Source organism: Anomaloglossus baeobatrachus, chromosome 1 (genome assembly GCF_048569485.1).
Source record: "Anomaloglossus baeobatrachus isolate aAnoBae1 chromosome 1, aAnoBae1.hap1, whole genome shotgun sequence".
In the NCBI taxonomy this organism is placed as follows: Eukaryota; Metazoa; Chordata; class Amphibia; order Anura; family Aromobatidae; genus Anomaloglossus; species Anomaloglossus baeobatrachus.
Genome location: NC_134353.1, coordinates 971513299 through 971531214, shown reverse-complemented (window position 1 = coordinate 971531214; position 17916 = coordinate 971513299). Strand labels below are relative to the sequence as shown.

Sequence of the window (17916 nt, the reverse complement as noted above, 5' to 3'; positions counted from 1 at the left end):
TTTTTAGGTATTACCCTATTATGGGTTTAGTAAAAGAAAATCATTGCAGTTTCCGCTCCTACCGGGTATCCTCATCTGTGCACAGCACCGCGGTATAGAGCCAGATATCAAAGCCTAGTGAGATTGCTCCATTTTAGTTTCCTAAATCCCCCAAGAAATGACCCCAACTATGATCGGCTAAATAAATGGAGACCCATAAGTTCCCCCCTAAAAGATTCATTTCTAAATTCCTTTACACCGGAGCAAAATGTTGCAGTTGACGAGTCCTCACCGGTCTGCTATCATTTTGCCAATTTTTTCCCTACAAGCAAGGAAAATGCGGTGTAAAATGATACAAAATGTGAGGGACAACAGGGTCATGTGCACCTTTCTTATATACGAAGGTAGGGACCGCCAAATCAACCCCCCCAAACTGCCCCCAGACTACTGGCAACCCAGGTAAAATTCTCTGGGAGTGAATGACTCCATTTTTACATGAAGGCTACTGGGTGTGCACGGACAATTATCCCTCCATTATCCCCCCAAATAAATCCCTCCATGAGGATAGTCAGTCATAATAAAAAAACTGTTGGTTTTCCGTCTTAGCTGGTGTCCAGACATGTGGAGAAGAGGCGTAGACGTCACTTGCCAGTGAGAATGACATGTGACCACCCTGCATGTGGACACCAGTGTGACGGTCAGAGACTGCCGGTCGCTGTACCAGAGTGCAATACATTTATGGAAGGTGAAGACCTTTAGGACCTGGTCCTTCAACCATATCTGGTGAAGTGTAAGATCAGGGCCTGGTACAAGGCCTCTACCTCATCCAGGCTGCTGCCTTTCTCATCTTTGTCCTGTACAAGAAGTCACAAGGAGCGCTCGCCTTCCTCCAGCATGAGGAGAACATTTTTGAGAGTCTCCTATTTGACTTGATGACACCAAAGGCAGCCTTCAAGTCAGAGGATATCTGGAGACTGTCCGAACGCCATTCCATTTGCCCCGTCCCGAAAAACGATGCAGTGTATGTAGGAAACATGGCAAATGGAGTGATTCCCGATATTATTGCCCCATGTGCCCGTCCTAACCCAGCCCCTGTATCTGCCCTGGCTTTGAGAACTACCAGACATCTTCCCATTATTGAATTGGCATGAATTACACCAAATTGTGTGGTAGCGCCTTTTTTCTCCCACATAATGTATATTTTCTGTGTAATGGACCACCAAGGAGAGGAATTTTTACTGGACAAGATATAAAATATTTTTATCAGTAAAATACATTTCACAATTTAATGATGAGTGAGGACTAAAGTGCAGGAGCGCTCATTACTCCGGGGGGCGCTCTGACGGGGTCGAGTGATGAGTGTAATGATCGGGCAGCTCGGCTCTCCGCAAACATTCGGCCGGCTCTGTCTGTCCAATGTTTCATGAGTGACACATGCAAGCACCCGCGATAATCGGCTGAGTACCAAGTGTACCCGAGCTCGAGCACCGATCAGTGGTGAGCATCCTCGCCCATCATTACAATTAAGTCCAGGACTTGATCACTCACCAAAGCCTCGTCCACATGCCCACATCCATATACTCCACAGTGCTGCCTCACATCCGTATACTCCAGAATGTGGACCTCACGTCCGTATACTCCACAATGTGGACCTCACGTCCGTATACTTCAGAATGTGGACCTCACGTCCGTATACTTCAGAATGTGGACCTCACGTCCGTATACTCCAGAATGTGGACCTCACGTCCGTATACTCCAGAATGTGGACCTCACGTCCGTATACTCCAGAATGTGGACCTCACGTCCGTATACTCCACAATGTGGACCTCACGTCCGTATACTCCACAATGTGGACCTCACGTCCGTATACTTCAGAATGTGGACCTCACGTCCGTATACTCCAGAATGTGGACCTCACGTCCGTATACTTCAGAATGTGGACCTCACGTCCGTATACTCCAGAATGTGGACCTCACGTCCGTATACTCCAGAATGTGGACCTCACGTCCGTATACTTCAGAATGTGGACCTCACGTCCGTATACTCCACAATGTGGACCTCACGTCCGTATACTCCAGAATGTGGACCTCACGTCCGTATACTCCACAATGTGGACCTCACGTCCGTATACTCCAGAATGTGGACCTCACGTCCGTATACTCCAGAATGTGGACCTCACGTCCGTATACTTCAGAATGTGGACCTCACGTCCGTATACTTCAGAATGTGGACCTCACGTCCGTATACTCCAGAATGTGGACCTCACGTCCATATACTCCAGAATGTGGACCTCACGTCCGTATACTTCAGAATGTGGACCTCACGTCCGTATACTCCACAATGTGGACCTCACGTCCGTATACTCCAGAATGTGGACCTCACGTCCGTATACTTCAGAATGTGGACCTCACGTCCGTATACTCCAGAATGTGGACCTCACGTCCGTATACTCCAGAATGTGGACCTCACGTCCGTATACTCCAGAATGTGGACCTCACGTCCGTATACTCCACAATGTGGACCTCACGTCCGTATACTCCAGAATGTGGACCTCACGTCCGTATACTCCACAATGTGGACCTCACGTCCGTATACTCCAGAATGTGGACCTCACGTCCGTATACTCCAGAATGTGGACCTCACGTCCGTATACTTCAGAATGTGGACCTCACGTCCGTATACTTCAGAATGTGGACCTCACGTCCGTATACTCCAGAATGTGGACCTCACGTCCGTATACTCCGGAATGTGGACCTCACGTCCGTATACTTCGGAATGTGGACCTCACGTCCGTATACTCCAGAATGTGGACCTCACGTCCGTATACTCCAGAATGTGGACCTCACGTCTGTATACTCCAGAATGTGGACCTCACGTCTGTATACTCCAGAATGTGGACCTCACGTCCGTATACTCCAGAATGTGGACCTCACGTCCGTATACTCCAGAATGTGGACCTCACGTCCGTATACTTCAGAATGTGGACCTCATGTCCGTATACTCCAGAATGTGGACCTCACGTCCGTATACTCCAGAATGTGGACCTCACGTCCGTATACTTCAGAATGTGGACCTCATGTCCGTATACTCCACAATGTGGACCTCACGTCCGTATACTCCACAATGTGGACCTCACGTCCGTATACTCCACAATGTGGACCTCACGTCCGTATACTCCACAATGTGGACCTCACGTCCGTATACTCCAGAATGTGGACCTCACGTCCGTATACTCCAGAATGTGGACCTCACGTCCGTATACTCCAGAATGTGGACCTCACGTCCGTATACTCCAGAATGTGGACCTCACGTCCGTATACGTCCGTATACTCCAGAATGTGGACCTCACGTCCGTATACTCCACAATGTGGACCTCACGTCCGTATACTCCACAATGTGGACCTCACGTCCGTATACTCCACAATGTGGACCTCACGTCCGTATACTCCAGAATGTGGACCTCACGTCCGTATACTCCACAATGTGGACCTCACGTCCGTATACTTCAGAATGTGGACCTCACGTCCGTATACTCCAGAATGTGGACCTCACGTCCGTATACTTAAGAATGTGGACCTCACGTCCGTATACTCCAGAATGTGGACCTCACGTCCGTATACTCCACAATGTGGACCTCACGTCCGTATACTCCACAATGTGGACCTCACGTCCGTATACTCCACAATGTGGACCTCACGTCCGTATACTCCACAATGTGGACCTCACGTCCGTATACTCCAGAATGTGGACCTCACGTCCGTATACTCCAGAATGTGGACCTCACGTCCGTATACGTCCGTATACTCCAGAATGTGGACCTCACGTCCGTATACTCCACAATGTGGACCTCACGTCCGTATACTCCACAATGTGGACCTCACGTCCGTATACTCCACAATGTGGACCTCACGTCCGTATACTCCACAATGTGGACCTCACGTCCGTATACTCCACAATGTGGACCTCACGTCCGTATACTCCACAATGTGGACCTCACGTACGTATACTCCAGAATGTGGACCTCACGTCCGTATACTTCAGAATGTGGACCTCACGTCCGTATACTCCAGAATGTGGACCTCACGTCCGTATACTTCAGAATGTGTTATCCTGAACCACGTTATGTGGCACAAATAGGGATTGATGGGGCTCAGCAGACGACCTATGACCAGTCTCTAAGAATAATCCTGTCCTCCTCCCCCTGCTGGTGATCTCTCATCTTTGGAACAAGGTTTCCCACATAGTTTGGTGCATTTTCCTCCACATTATGGCCATTTTCCCTTCACTTCAGTACAGTTTATTCTTCCTGCTGCAATAATACACAATTACAGGACACAGTTTTGTGAGCAAGACCACGTTTTGTTATCAGCCGGTGTGTTTTTCGGGGCACAGCTCCCATTATGAGTCCTGGAAGGATTTTCTGTGGCTGTGAATGGGTCCTGACATCCCATGAATGTTCCCCTGAAGACCTAATGGTGCCCATCTATTACAGGCCCCTGCGCAGGCCCAAGACTCACATTGGTGCAATATTCGGTGGATTTCTGAACACGGAAAAACGAGTGCAATAAAATATGAGACGTGTTCATCATCAAAACGTAGAAAATAGACTCATAAATGTGAGAGAAAGAAATGCAAATTGTAAATTTTCAAACTTTTATTTCATTAACAATAAAAAATAGGGGCTATCCAACTACTCCTTCATCCCTAAATACATTGGTGGATATAATTTACAAAAAAAACCCCAAAAAACATTTCGGGGGGGCTTTCTGTTGTTCTCGAGCTTCTGGGGCCGCACGTGACAATCTGTTCCAAATAGAGACAAATTTGATTTCCAAAATTCCAATATTGCTCCTTCCGTTCCGAGCCTGGACATTTGTCGAAACCAAGGTATTTGACCACATGTGGGGTATCCCCGCGCTCATAAGAAGGCGGGTAACAAACAGTGGGGTCCACTTTTTGGTATTACCTCTTAGAAAAGGGGGAAATTTAGTGCTAAAAAAACATTTTGTGTGAAAAAAAAAATGAAACCTTTTCAAAATTACTGCTTAATGTTATCAAATTGTGTGAAGTACCTGTGGGTTCAAAATGCTCAGTAAACCCCTAGATAAATTCCTTGAGGGGTCTAGTTTCCAAAATGGGGTCACTTGTGGGGGTTTCTGATGTTTAGGCACCTTAGGGGCCCTGCAAATGCAACATGGTGCCCACAATCTATTTGAACCAAATTTCTGTTCCAAAATTCAAATATTGCTCCTTCCGTTCCGAGCCCGGCCGTGTGTCCAAACAGAGGCGTCTGACCACGTGGGGTATTGGTGCGTTTATAAGAAGGTGGGGAACAAATTGTAGGGCCCATTTTCTCAGCTATTCTTTGTTAAAGGGATTCTGTCACCAGTTTTTCCCTATTAAAAAAGGTCTGGATGATTTCCTCAGTGCACACAACATTGTTGGTTATAAATGACTTAGTGACCAAATGTAGAACTGGTGGAGGAAGAGTGAGCTAGATGGACCGCGGGCTTTTTTTCAACCTATGTAACTATGTAAACCAAAAATATCACCTTCTGCAGCTTCTGGGCTGCATTCTAGGAAGGTGCACCTTGTTGCTGGCCCCCTTGCAGACCCCTAAAAGAACTTTATAAAATCTTACCGTTTCCTATGCAAATGAGTTTTGTTGGCAGATGGACGGGCTCTAATTCGGCTCCTGTCCTCCCTCCTGCCACTGTCCTCTGTCCCCCAGTAATGATTTACATGGATGACGCCGCCCCCGTCTTCGTCCTCGCTGCTGGAGTCTCGCACAGGTACATTTCGCTGTGCCCCTATTGCGGGGCTGAGCATAAAGTTTCCCTTGCGCAAGCGCCGGTGATGTAGTTACGCAGGCTCGAGATTATGGGCAGGTACGAGGATGATGCTGGTGAGGTCATACACTAGGGTCAAAACCGTAGCAAAAGTGCAGAAAAGAATTGACATGTTCATTCTTTTCAGAATGCAGCAAAACCGAAGGTGGTTCACAAAACCGTCAGGAAAATCCTGGAGGTGATTGTGAGTGTGTGCATGAGATTGCAGAAATCTCATAGACTTTGCTGGGACTGTAAAAAGTGTGATCATAGTTTTAGTTTCCATCTGCTCTCTATACAGACACATCTGCAGGTTTTTCCCTCCGCTCTGTATACAGACACATCTGCAGGTTTTTCCCTCCGCTCTGTATACAGACACATCTGCAGGTTTTTCCTTCCGCTCTTTATATAGACACATCTGCAGGTTTTTCCCTCCACTCTGTATACAGACACATCTGCAGGTTTTTCCCTCCGCTCTGTATACACACACATCTGGAGGTTTTTCCCTCTGCTCCCTATAAAGACGGTTCCCTCCATGTCATTAGTATTTAGTGGCATTGCCCTTACACTGTGTGACAGCTCTGGTGGAGCTGAGCCATGTTTGGAGGTCGCCGCTCGCTCCGGCCTTTTCAGCTTTGCCCATACATTTTCCATAGGATTGAGATCAGGGCTTTATGATGACCACTGCAAAACATTGACTTTGTTCTCCTTAAGCCCCTGTGTAACCAGTTTGGCAGTAGCTTGATTGTCTATTTGGAAGACCCATTTCCGTCCAAGCTGTAAGTTCCTGGCTGATGTCTTGAGATGTTCTTCAGTATGGCCACATAATCTTCTTTCCTCATGATGCATCTATTTTGTGAAGTCACCAGTCGCTCCTGCAGCAAAACAACCCCACAACATGATGCTGCCCCCGTGTTTCACAGTTGGGATGGTTCTTAGGCTTCAAAGCGTCTCCCTTTTTCCTCCAATCATATCAATGTCATTATGGCCAAACAATTCAATTTTAGTTTTGTCAGACCACAGGACATTTCCAAAAATAAAGGTCTTTGTTCCTGTGCATTTGTAAACCTTAGTCTGGTTAGTTCTGTTTCTTTTGGAGTAATGGCTTCTTCCTGGTAGAGTTGCCTTTCTCTACTCGTTTCACTATGGATAATGACACAATGTTACCAGCTTCCGCCAGCATCTTCACAAGGTCTTTTGCTTTTGTTCTTGGGTTGATCTGCACATGTCTGACCAAAGCACGTCCATCTCTGGTACACAGAACCCGTCTCCTTCCTGAGCAGTATGATGGCTGCACATTCCCATCTTGTTTGTACTTGTGTATTGTGTGTGAATTGTTTGCACAGATGAATGAGGCTCCTTCAGGTATCTGGAAATTGCACCCAAGGATGAACCAGACTTGTGCAAGTCCACAACTCTCTTCCTGAGATCTTAGCTGATTTCTTTTGATATTACCATGATGCTACACAAAGAAGCCGTGTGTTTCAGGTGTGCATTACAAGACAGCCACAGATGTCTTTTATAGAGAGCGGAGGGAAAACCTGCAGATATGTATGTATAGAGAGCAGAGGGAAAACCTGCAGATGTGTCTGTATAGAGAGCGGAGGGAAAAACCTGCAGATGTGTCTGTATAGAGAGCGGAGAGAAAAACCTGCAGATGTGTCTGTATAGAGAGCGGAGGGAAAAACCTGCAGATGTGTCTTTATAGAGAGCGGAGGGAAGACCTGCAGATGTGTCTGTATACAGAGAGGTGGGAAAACCTGCAGATGTGTCTGTATAGAGAGCGGAGGGAAAACCTGCAGATGTGTCTGTATAGAGAGCGGAGGGAAAAACCTGCAGATGTCTGTATAGAGAGCGGAGGGAACAACCCGCAGATGTGTCTGTATAGAGAGCAGAAGGAAAAACCTGCGGATGTGTCTGTATAGAGAGCAGAGGGAAAAACCTGCAGATGTGTCTGTATAGAGAGCGGAGGGAGACTAAAGGGTGTTTTACACGCTGCGACATCGGTAACGATATATCGTCTGGGTCATGTCGTTAGTGACGCACATCCGGCGCCGGTAGCGACATCGCAGCGTGTGACACCAATGAGCGAGGATCAACGATCGCAAAATTGTTCAAAAACGGTGATCGTTGACACGTCGCTCCTTTCCTTAATATCGTTGCTGCCACCGGTACGATGTTCGTTGTTCCTGCGGCAGCACGCATCGCTGTGTGTGACACCACAGGAGCGACAAACATCTCCTTACCTGCGTCCCGCCAGCAATGCGGAAAGAAGAAGGTTGGCGGGATGTTCCAGACGCTCATCTCCGCCCCGCCGCTTCTATTGGCCGGCTGCTTAGTGACGCCGCAGTGACGTCGATATGATGCCGAACACACCTCCCCTTGAAGGAGATATTGTTCAGCGGTCACAGTGACGTCGCTGAGAAAGTATGTGCGTGTGAAGCTGCCGTAGCGATAATGTTCGCTACAACAGCGATCACCAAATGTTGCACCAACGACTGGGGAGGGAGCTATTATGCATGACATCGCTAGCTATCGTGTAAAGCGGCCTTTAGGCTTTCAACTATATTGTCTTGTTCATCATCTGTGCACTTTCATTTTTTTTGTGTTTTACTACAAACTTGATTTCCTTTATATGAGCAGCCGGGCTCTACTTTATACGGGGAGGTGGGCTTTCTTATACTTGGAGGCAGGCTTTCATACATGGATGTGTGCTCACTTATACATGAAGTCGGGCCTCTCTTGCGCGGGGAGTCGGGCCTCTCTTGCGCGGGGAGTCGGGCCTCTCTTGCGCGGGGAGTCGGGCCTCTCTCTTGCGCGGGGAGTCGGGCCTCTCTCTTGCGCGGGGAGTCGGGCCTCTCTCTTGCGCGGGGAGTCGGGCCTCTCTCTTGCGCGGGGAGTCGGGCCTCTCTCTTGCGCGGGGAGTCGGGCCTCTCTTGCGCGGGGAGTCGGGCCTCTCTTGCGCGGTGAGTCGGGCCTCTCTTGCGCGGTGAGTCGGGCCTCTCTTGCGCGGTGAGTCGGGCCTCTCTTGCGCGGTGAGTCGGGCCTCTCTTGCGCGGTGAGTCGGGCCTCTCTTGCGCGGTGAGTCGGGCCTCTCTTGCGCGGTGAGTCGGGCATCTTTACACAGGATACTGTCTCTTTTATATGCAGATGTGTTGTAGAGCGCTTTGTCTCTTGGAATTGTCTCTTATTTACTGCTTTGGTTTCTGCAGGACTTCGGCCTGGATATCACGACGTTCCGGGACATGGTCCCTCCGGACTGCCCTCCCGCCTTCGTACAGCTGGCATTTCACTGCTGCTGGGTATGTGCTGCTGTGTGACTGGTCACACCATTAGTGACAGCAGCTCTGGGTGTGACTGGAGTGTGAGTTGTGATACAACCACTGCGTCTCTTAGTTTGCGTGAATCCTTCTCTTTTTACAGATGTCGCCAGAGTCCAGGCCGTCCTGCTGCGAGGTTAGTCAGCGACTCGAGGCCATCTTGGACAGTATGGATGCCCAAATGTCCCCCAAGATAGACGTTTTGGAGCTGAAAACACCAGGGAAAGGTGAGTGATCAGTGACCATGGGGTTTCCTTTTGACATTACCTCTTGTGATTTCTCATAGTAAATGGTTTTCCTTCCTGTAACCCTCTACATGATTGTATCTGGAAGCAGATGCCACCTCCCATACCGTGAACTCATGTATTAACTGTATTTTTTGGATTATTAGATGCTCTTTTCCTCCCAAAAATGTGCGTCTTAAAATCCGAATATAGCTTACCAGGAGGTGGAGAATGGGCGCTATGCTGTCTGCCTGTGCGGGAGGCTGTCTGCCTGTGCGGGAGGCTGTCTGCCTGTGCGGGAGGCTGTCTGCCTGTGCGGGAGGCTGTCTGCCTGTGCGGGAGGCTGTCTGCCTGTGCGGGAGGCTGTCTGCCTGTGCGGGAGGCTGTCTGTCTGTGCGGGAGGCTGTCTGTCTGTGCGGGAGGCTGTCTGTCTGTGCGGAAGGCTGTCTGTCTGTGCGGGAGGCTGTCTGTCTGTGCGGGAGGCTGTCTGTCTGTGCGGGAGGCTGTCTGTCTGTGCGGGAGGCTGTCTGTCTGTGCGGGAGGCTGTCTGTCTGTGCGGAAGGCTGTCTGCCTGTGCGGGAGGCTGTCTGCCTGTGCGGGAGGCTGTCTGCCTGTGCGGGAGGCTGTCTGCCTGTGCGGGAGGCTGTCTGCCTGTGCGGGAGGCTGTCTGCCTGTGCGGGAGGCTGTCTGCCTGTGCGGGAGGCTGTCTGCCTGTGCGGGAGGCTGTCTGCCTGTGCGGGAGGCTGTCTGCCTGTGCGGGAGGCTGTCTGTCTGTGCGGGAGGCTGTCTGTCTGTGCGGGAGGCTGTCTGTCTGTGCGGGAGGCTGTCTGTCTGTGCGGGAGGCTGTCTGTCTGCCTGTGCGGGAGGCTGTCTGTCTGCCTGTGCGGGAGGCTGTCTGTCTGCCTGTGCGGGAGGCTGTCTGTCTGCCTGTGCGGGAGGCTGTCTGTCTGCCTGTGCGGGAGGCTGTCTGTCTGCCTGTGCGGGAGGCTGTCTGTCTGCCTGTGCGGGAGGCTGTCTGTCTGCCTGTGCGGGAGGCTGTCTGTCTGCCTGTGCGGGAGGCTGTCTGTCTGCCTGTGCGGGAGGCTGTCTGTCTGCCTGTGCGGGAGGCTGTCTGTCTGCCTGTGCGGGAGGCTGTCTGTCTGCCTGTGCGGGAGGCTGTCTGTCTGCCTGTGCGGGAGGCTGTCTGTCTGCCTGTGCGGGAGGCTGTCTGTCTGCCTGTGCGGGAGGCTGTCTGTCTGCCTGTGCGGGAGGCTGTCTGTCTGCCTGTGCGGGAGGCTGTCTGTCTGCCTGTGCGGGAGGCTGTCTGTCTGCCTGTGCGGGAGGCTGTCTGTCTGCCTGTGCGGGAGGCTGTCTGTCTGCCTGTGCGGGAGGCTGTCTGTCTGCCTGTGCGGGAGGCTGTCTGTCTGCCTGTGCGGGAGGCTGTCTGTCTGCCTGTGCGGGAGGCTGTCTGTCTGCCTGTGCGGGAGGCTGTCTGTCTGCCTGTGCGGGAGGCTGTCTGTCTGCCTGTGCGGGAGGCTGTCTGTCTGCCTGTGCGGGAGGCTGTCTGTCTGCCTGTGCGGGAGGCTGTCTGTCTGCCTGTGCGGGAGGCTGTCTGTCTGCCTGTGCGGGAGGCTGTCTGTCTGCCTGTGCGGGAGGCTGTCTGTCTGCCTGTGCGGGAGGCTGTCTGTCTGCCTGTGCGGGAGGCTGTCTGTCTGCCTGTGCGGGAGGCTGTCTGTCTGCCTGTGCGGGAGGCTGTCTGTCTGCCTGTGCGGGAGGCTGTCTGTCTGCCTGTGCGGGAGGCTGTCTGTCTGCCTGTGCGGGAGGCTGTCTGTCTGCCTGTGCGGGAGGCTGTCTGTCTGCCTGTGCGGGAGGCTGTCTGCCTGCCTGTGGGGGCGGCTGTCTGCCTGCCTGTGGGGGCGGCTGTCTGCCTGCCTGTGGGGGCGGCTGTCTGCCTGCCTGTGGGGGCGGCTGTCTGCCTGCCTGTGGGGGCGGCTGTCTGCCTGCCTGTGGGGGCGGCTGTCTGCCTGCCTGTGGGGGCGGCTGTCTGCCTGCCTGTGGGGGCGGCTGTCTGCCTGCCTGTGGGGGCGGCTGTCTGCCTGCCTGTGGGGGCGGCTGTCTGCCTGCCTGTGGGGGCGGCTGTCTTTCTGCCTGTGCGGGCGGCTGTCTGCCTGCCTGTGCGGGCGGCTGTCTGCCTGCCTGTGGGGGCGGCTGGCTGGCTTTCTGCCTGTGCGGGCGGCTGTCTGTCTGCCTGTGCGGGCGGCTGTCTGTCTGCCTGTGCGGGCGGCTGTCTGCCTGCCTGTGCGGGAGGCTGTCTGTCTGCCTGTGCGGGAGGCTGTCTGTCTGCCTGTGCGGGAGGCTGTCTGCCTGCCTGTGCGGGAGGCTGTCTGCCTGCCTGTGCGGGCGGCTGTCTGCCTGCCTGTGCGGGCGGCTGTCTGCCTGCCTGTGCGGGCGGCTGTCTGCCTGCCTGTGCGGGCGGCTGTCTGCCTGCCTGTGCGGGCGGCTGTCTGCCTGCCTGTGCGGGCGGCTGTCTGCCTGCCTGTGCGGGCGGCTGTCTGCCTGCCTGTGCGGGCGGCTGTCTGCCTGCCTGTGCGGGCGGCTGCCTTTCTGCCTGTGCGGGCGGCTGCCTTTCTGCCTGTGCGGGCGGCTGCCTTTTTGCCTGTGCGGGCGGCTGGCTTTCTGCCTGTGCGGGCGGCTGGCGGGCTGTCTGTGTGGAGCAGGGCAGTGCGGCGAGTGTCATAGATGCTCTGGCTTCAAATAATGGCGCCCAAAATCGGCACATGCACAGATGGAGCTCTTGGCTTCTCACTGAGCCAAGATCTCCATCTGCTCATGTGCCAACTCAGGGCACCATTTCTTTGAAGCCTGAACCGCCGACAGAGCATCTGTGATACTCGCCGCACCACCCTGCTTCACGCTGCCAGCACAGCCCCCACGGCTGCCAGCACAGCCCCCACGGCTGCCAGCACAGCCCCCACGGCTGCCAGCACAGCCACCACCGCCGCCAGCACAGCCACCACCGCCGCCAGCACAGCCCCCACGGCTGCCAGCACAGCCCCCACGGCTGCCAGCACAGCCCCCACGGCTGCCAGCACAGACCCCACGGCTGCCAGCACAGACCCCACGGCTGCCAGCACAGCCCCCACGGCTGCCAGCACAGCCCCCACGGCTGCCAGCACAGCCCCCACCGCTGCCAGCACAGCCACCACCGCCGCCAGCACAGCCACCACCGCCGCCAGCACAGACTTCACTGCCGCCCTTGCAGCAACGCCCTACTCTACCACCGCACCTGCCTCCTGTGACCCTGCTTCACCACTTCTGCTGCCGCTCTCCAGTAGAACACCACCAGAGCATAAGACGGACAACACTTTTTTTTTTTTGTTTTCTTTTTTACATTTTTCATCTCTAAATTTGGGGTGCGTCTTATTATCCGGTCTGTCTTATAAAACAAAAAATATAGTATATCATTATAACGAGCTTTATTTCTCTTGCAGATGGAGGAAAACGTTCTGATCCCTCAGTTAAGGAGGAGCGGACCAGGGATGTTCCCACCCCACCAGACCAGCGCTTGTCCCGGAGTCAGTCTGACATGTTCTCTCCTCCGACACCACTGGCTCTCCGCTCTCATGGCCCCTACATCGACCTCTTACCTGACACTCCGGCCCGCTTCAATCCCTTCTCACAACGAGAAGATCTGAAAGGTGGAAGAATCAAACTTTACGACACCCCAAGCAAATCGGTGATTTCGTTAACCTTTGACCTCCCCCCACCAATGTCTTACCAGTTGAGCAGTCCCGTAACTCCTGAGCCCATGGTGGACGCCAAGTGTGAATTTTCTGACATGATGACAAAGCCGCGACGTTGCAGATCCCTTCCTTCCTCACCTGAAACTGAACGTAGAGGTAGTCTCTGCCCCGTCACCACCCCAGTCCAAAGAAGCCATCGAGATAATGGAGAAAGTAGCAACTACTGGCACACGCCAGGCAGCAAGGAAACCCGGACACTCAATGGTTTCTTACCAGAACATTTTTCAAATTGTCTTCCCCAGGAGAACTCCCCTGACAATCTATCTGTACGCATGAAATCTCCCAAAAATCTGCAATCCAATGGGATAGCCAGCCCTCTGTTAGAAAAAGATTGGACCTTGAACCCAGAATGGAGAGCAATGCAGCCTTCTGACCTGCAGACACTAAGGGGTGACATGAAGGAGATCCCTACAGAAGGCCGCACCTCACAGTATAATGGAGATAAGACCACTAGAAGTCCTCCAGCTGAAGATAATGGGCTTCTGGACCAGAAAACTATAGATTCTTCCTCCAGTGTCCATGAATGGAAGGATGATTCTTTCGGGAATGTGTCTGATTCAGGAGGCCAGAAACTTCAAGGCAGATTGAAGGACTGGAGTAGAAAGTTAAAACCCACTGGAGCTTCATCAGGGGTTCATTCAGAGGTGGATCACCCTGGGACAGGAGAACCTATGGATTGCTCAAGCAGTCCTGATAGTACAGAAGAGAACACGTTCTGCAGAAGGCCACCACACTTACAAAACAATGGATCTATTCTGGCTGCTTCCTCTCCTCCTCACTCCTCATCATCTTCGACGCCCTCGTCTTCCCGTTCCCCATCCCCTCCAGTCAGTACCTGGCAACTACAGCCACAAAGTGTTCCGAACAGCATGAGCCTCACAGACAACAACAATGTAGTGGGTGGTAAACCCATCAGGTGGGTCGGCCTGCTCAATCCACACCCACTGGGCTCTCTGGAGGGGAACTTATGGGAGGGGAGCTTACCCGGACTCGGCTGTGAAGGTGCAGAGAGCGATAGCATGGCTCCTCTCCACGCGTCTTCCAGTTCTGTGCTGGACCATGAGGAGACTGTGTCCTGTCCCACCTGCTGCTTAGGGGGATTTAGTTTTATATCAGTATGCCGAAGGTCACCCCCAGACACATCCCGCTATCAGAACCTAAACTGTGAGGCGAGCCGAGGACTTATTCACACAGCACCGAGGCTCAGCACTCCACGTCCAGGACCCAGTAGGAAGCTGCCAGGTGCACAGACTTAGCGGTGTGCATGGAATGATGCCTGAAGTCCTCTCCAGCCACGCGGCCTGTGGTGGCTTTGTTTACAGTATCCGGTTGACGTCTTTACTCGAGATTTGTTCTCAGCTTTAGCTATGACCAGTGCAAACGAGGATTAGATAAAATGTACCCAAAATGTCATGAGCGTGTGGAGCACAAGCTTGGCTACGATCTAGGGGTCCTCCGGGTATGTGTATGTCTAGTACATTCTGGGACAGGGACCCTCATCACCCTTCACTAAGTTCTTATATCAGTACAATAACAGCAGGAATGACGCGGTCTGTATCTCCATAAGCCTAACGCATAGAAATTTCTACAACCTCTGTTGAGATGCTCTAAAGTGTTAATGAATCCATATCTGCTTGTCATGACAGGGAGACCATTGCACAAGTCTTGCAACGTGCCCACCACACCACAGGCCTTGGTTGCCTCCTATCAGCAGCTTATCTATGCACTGCACCAGCTTATCTGAGCCACTGCAGTTCATTTGACACACTAGCGGCAGATCGCCTTGCACGCCGCCGGTCTAGCACGCCGCAGGGGCCGCCGGTCTAGCACGCCGCAGGGGCCGCCGGTCTAGCACGCCGCAGGGGCCGCCGGTCTAGCACGCCGCACGGGCCGCCGGTCTAGCACGCCGCAGGGGCCGCCGGTCTAGCACGCCGCAGTGGCCGCCGGTCTAGCATGCCGCAGGGGTGGTAGCCATCATTCTGACAGTTTATTTGGCATTGATATGTGATGTTTTCCACCAAGTGTTTTGGAAATGCCAGAAGATGCTGCTCTCCTTTGGCTGATAATTGCTGCCGCCACATGACCTGAGAGATGGAGACACGTCTAGACAAGACAGTGGGTGGATGGAGGTGATGATACTGATATAAGGCTGCCCGGCCTGTGGGTGACCCCCTCCCAGCTCCATGACACACACTTCACAATAGGATAGTATATTACATCTCCATATAACACTGAGTGTGGGTACAATCCCCCATGCTTTATACTACAGTCACACATCCCATAATCCTCAGCACTGCTGCAATGCTTGGTGGGAGACTTTTTTCTTTGCTACTGTTCAGTGACCTTTAAACACTACGTCTCCCACAATGCACTGCGGCACACCGCTTTAGCATGCGGCAGCATGGAAGTGAGAGGTGGATCTGTAAACGCAGCTCTGGATGTGACTGGAATATAAGACACGTGAACGGTTCGGTCATCCTGCGGCTTCAGAGCGCTGCGCTCCTGCATCTTCAGCACCTTCGACAATCTACTGTCCAATCATGCGCATTTTTAGGTTGTTCACTGTGTCAGCCCCTAAACAAGCACTTTATCCCATGTTGATCTTCCTGCTGCCCGGCCCGATCACCAGCGTGAAGCACTTTATGTCCCATCACTGTATATCGTAGAAGGATTTTGCCTTGATGGAGACTTTGGTGATGATGACGAGGGTCGTGGCGATGGTGGTGATGACCCAGTCCTTTTTCGATGACCTGCACTTTGTCGTCTTGTTCCTGGTTATGCTACTGAAACTTTTGATGAACTAAAGCACTTAACCTCCCCGATGCCCCGGCGTTCCTCACCCTGCATACTTGGTGCCAGTGTCGCCCGCTCACCCTTACGTCCCTTTCACATTGCTTTGTACTACCTCAATGCATGTAACACTGATCCCCCCCCTCCCCCCCGCAACGCACTGTTTTTTGTAGAATATTTTGTAGCCTCTAGGGTTATTTCTCTGACACATAAAGTCTACAAGCCCCCAAGCACTAGTCGGCTCTGCCCCATATAACGGGAGAGTCCAACCATGGTATTTATTAGTGTTTTCTTACTCGTTGGGTTTCCCTTCAGTGCTCTAGGTTCCTGCATTGATGGTTGATCATAGATGGGTCTAAGTAAATGTCCTTCAGAGCAATATTAAGGTGGCTGTATAAGAGGGTCCCCCTTCTATGCAGTCAGTGGGGCAGTTTTATGTTGACACATGCCGATCCCCGGTATCTCTGCTCCGAATTCTTCTGGTACACGTTGATTGACCCCCATTGACGCAACAGATTTGTAGCACTCCCCTTCCTACCTCCCAAACAAGAACGTCAGTGTACCCAGCTAAACGGGTTCTATGTTTCCAGCTCAACGGGCGCTCATACATCATCTCCCCCCCAGAAAGACCCAGGTTTGGAGTAGTCGGACCCCTCTGATGTGTCTGCCTTTGACTATTAAGGGCTCTCTGTTTCTGTGCATTGCATCTGCACCCCACGCCTTCTGGTCATCACTATAATCCACAATGGTTTTTGCTTTTGAAAATTTTGCAGCTTTTTCTTTCCTTAATAACCTAGGTTTCAGTAATCCCCTCTGTAAATAAAGGTTTGTGTCCCTTTCCCTCGAAACCAGTGGTCCCTGATCTTGTAACTGTGCACTGCCGATTTGTGTTTATTTTCTTTGATTTTATTTTATTATTTTTGAAATGGTACCCAAAAAGAATGCGAGTAATATATACCAAGCTTATTTAAAATGTTCAATAAAATTATATATTACAAAAGACAGAGGCGTCCTGTGTTATTCCAGACCTGTGCTTAGGGTTATCGTAGACCTGTGTTTAGGGTTATCGTAGACCTGTGCTTAGGGTTATCGTAGACCTGTGTTTAGGGTTATCGTATACCTGTGCTTAGGGTTATCGTAGACCTGTGTTTAGGGTTATCGTATACCTGTGCTTTGTGTTATTGTAGACCTGTGTTTAGGATTATCACAGACCTGTGTTTAGGATTATCACAGACCTGTGTTTAGGATTATCACACACCTGTGTTTAGGATTCACAGACCTGTGTTTAGGATTATTTTAGTCCTGTGTTTAGGGTTATCGTAGACCTGTGCTTGGGGTTATCTCAGACCTCTGCTTAGTATTATCGTAGACCTGTGCTTAGGATTCTCGTAGACCTGTGCTTAGGATTATCATAGACCTGTGTTTAGGATTAACACAGACCTGTGTTTAGGATTATTTTAGTCCTGTGCTTGGGGTTATCACAGACCTCTGCTTAGGATTATCGTAGACCTGTGCTTAGGGTTATCGTAGACCTTTGCCTTGTGTTATCGTAGGCCTGTGCTAAGGATTATCGTAGACCTGTGCTTAGGATTATCGTATACCTGTGGTTAGGGTTATCGTAGACCTGTGCTTAGGGTTATCATAGACCTGTGGCTTGTGGTATTGTAGACCTGTGCCTTGTGTTATCATAGACCTGTGCCTAAGATTATCGTAGACCTTTGCCTTGTTTTATCGTAGCCTTGTGCTTAGGGTTATCGTAGACCTGTGCCTTGTGTTATCGTACACCTGTGCTTAGGGTTATCGTAGACCTGTGCCTAGGGTTATCGTAGACCTGTGCCTAGGGTTATCGTAGACCTGTGCCTAGGGTTATCGTAGACCTGTGCCTAGGGTTATCGTACACCTGCGCTTAGGGTTATCGTAGACCTGTGCCTAGCAATATCACAGACATGTGCCTTGTGTTATACACCTGTGCCTAGGGTTATTGTAGATCTGT

At 51.8% G+C, this 17916-nt stretch overlaps 1 protein-coding gene across 1 annotated transcript in view; it reads left to right on the top strand.

Annotated features, from left to right (window-relative positions):
- The window catches only part of LOC142258042 (dual specificity testis-specific protein kinase 2-like), a 64407-nt gene extending 47482 nt beyond the window's left edge, over nucleotides 1-16925 (top strand). Inside the window, exons 8-10 of the mRNA XM_075330474.1 lie at nucleotides 9020-9109; nucleotides 9231-9354; nucleotides 12822-16925. Of these exons, the coding sequence (XP_075186589.1) occupies nucleotides 9020-9109; nucleotides 9231-9354; nucleotides 12822-14389 (1782 nt within the window). The 3' untranslated portion in view covers nucleotides 14390-16925. The remainder of the gene's footprint in view (nucleotides 1-9019; nucleotides 9110-9230; nucleotides 9355-12821) is intronic.
- The last annotated feature ends 991 nt before the right edge of the window (nucleotides 16926-17916 follow it).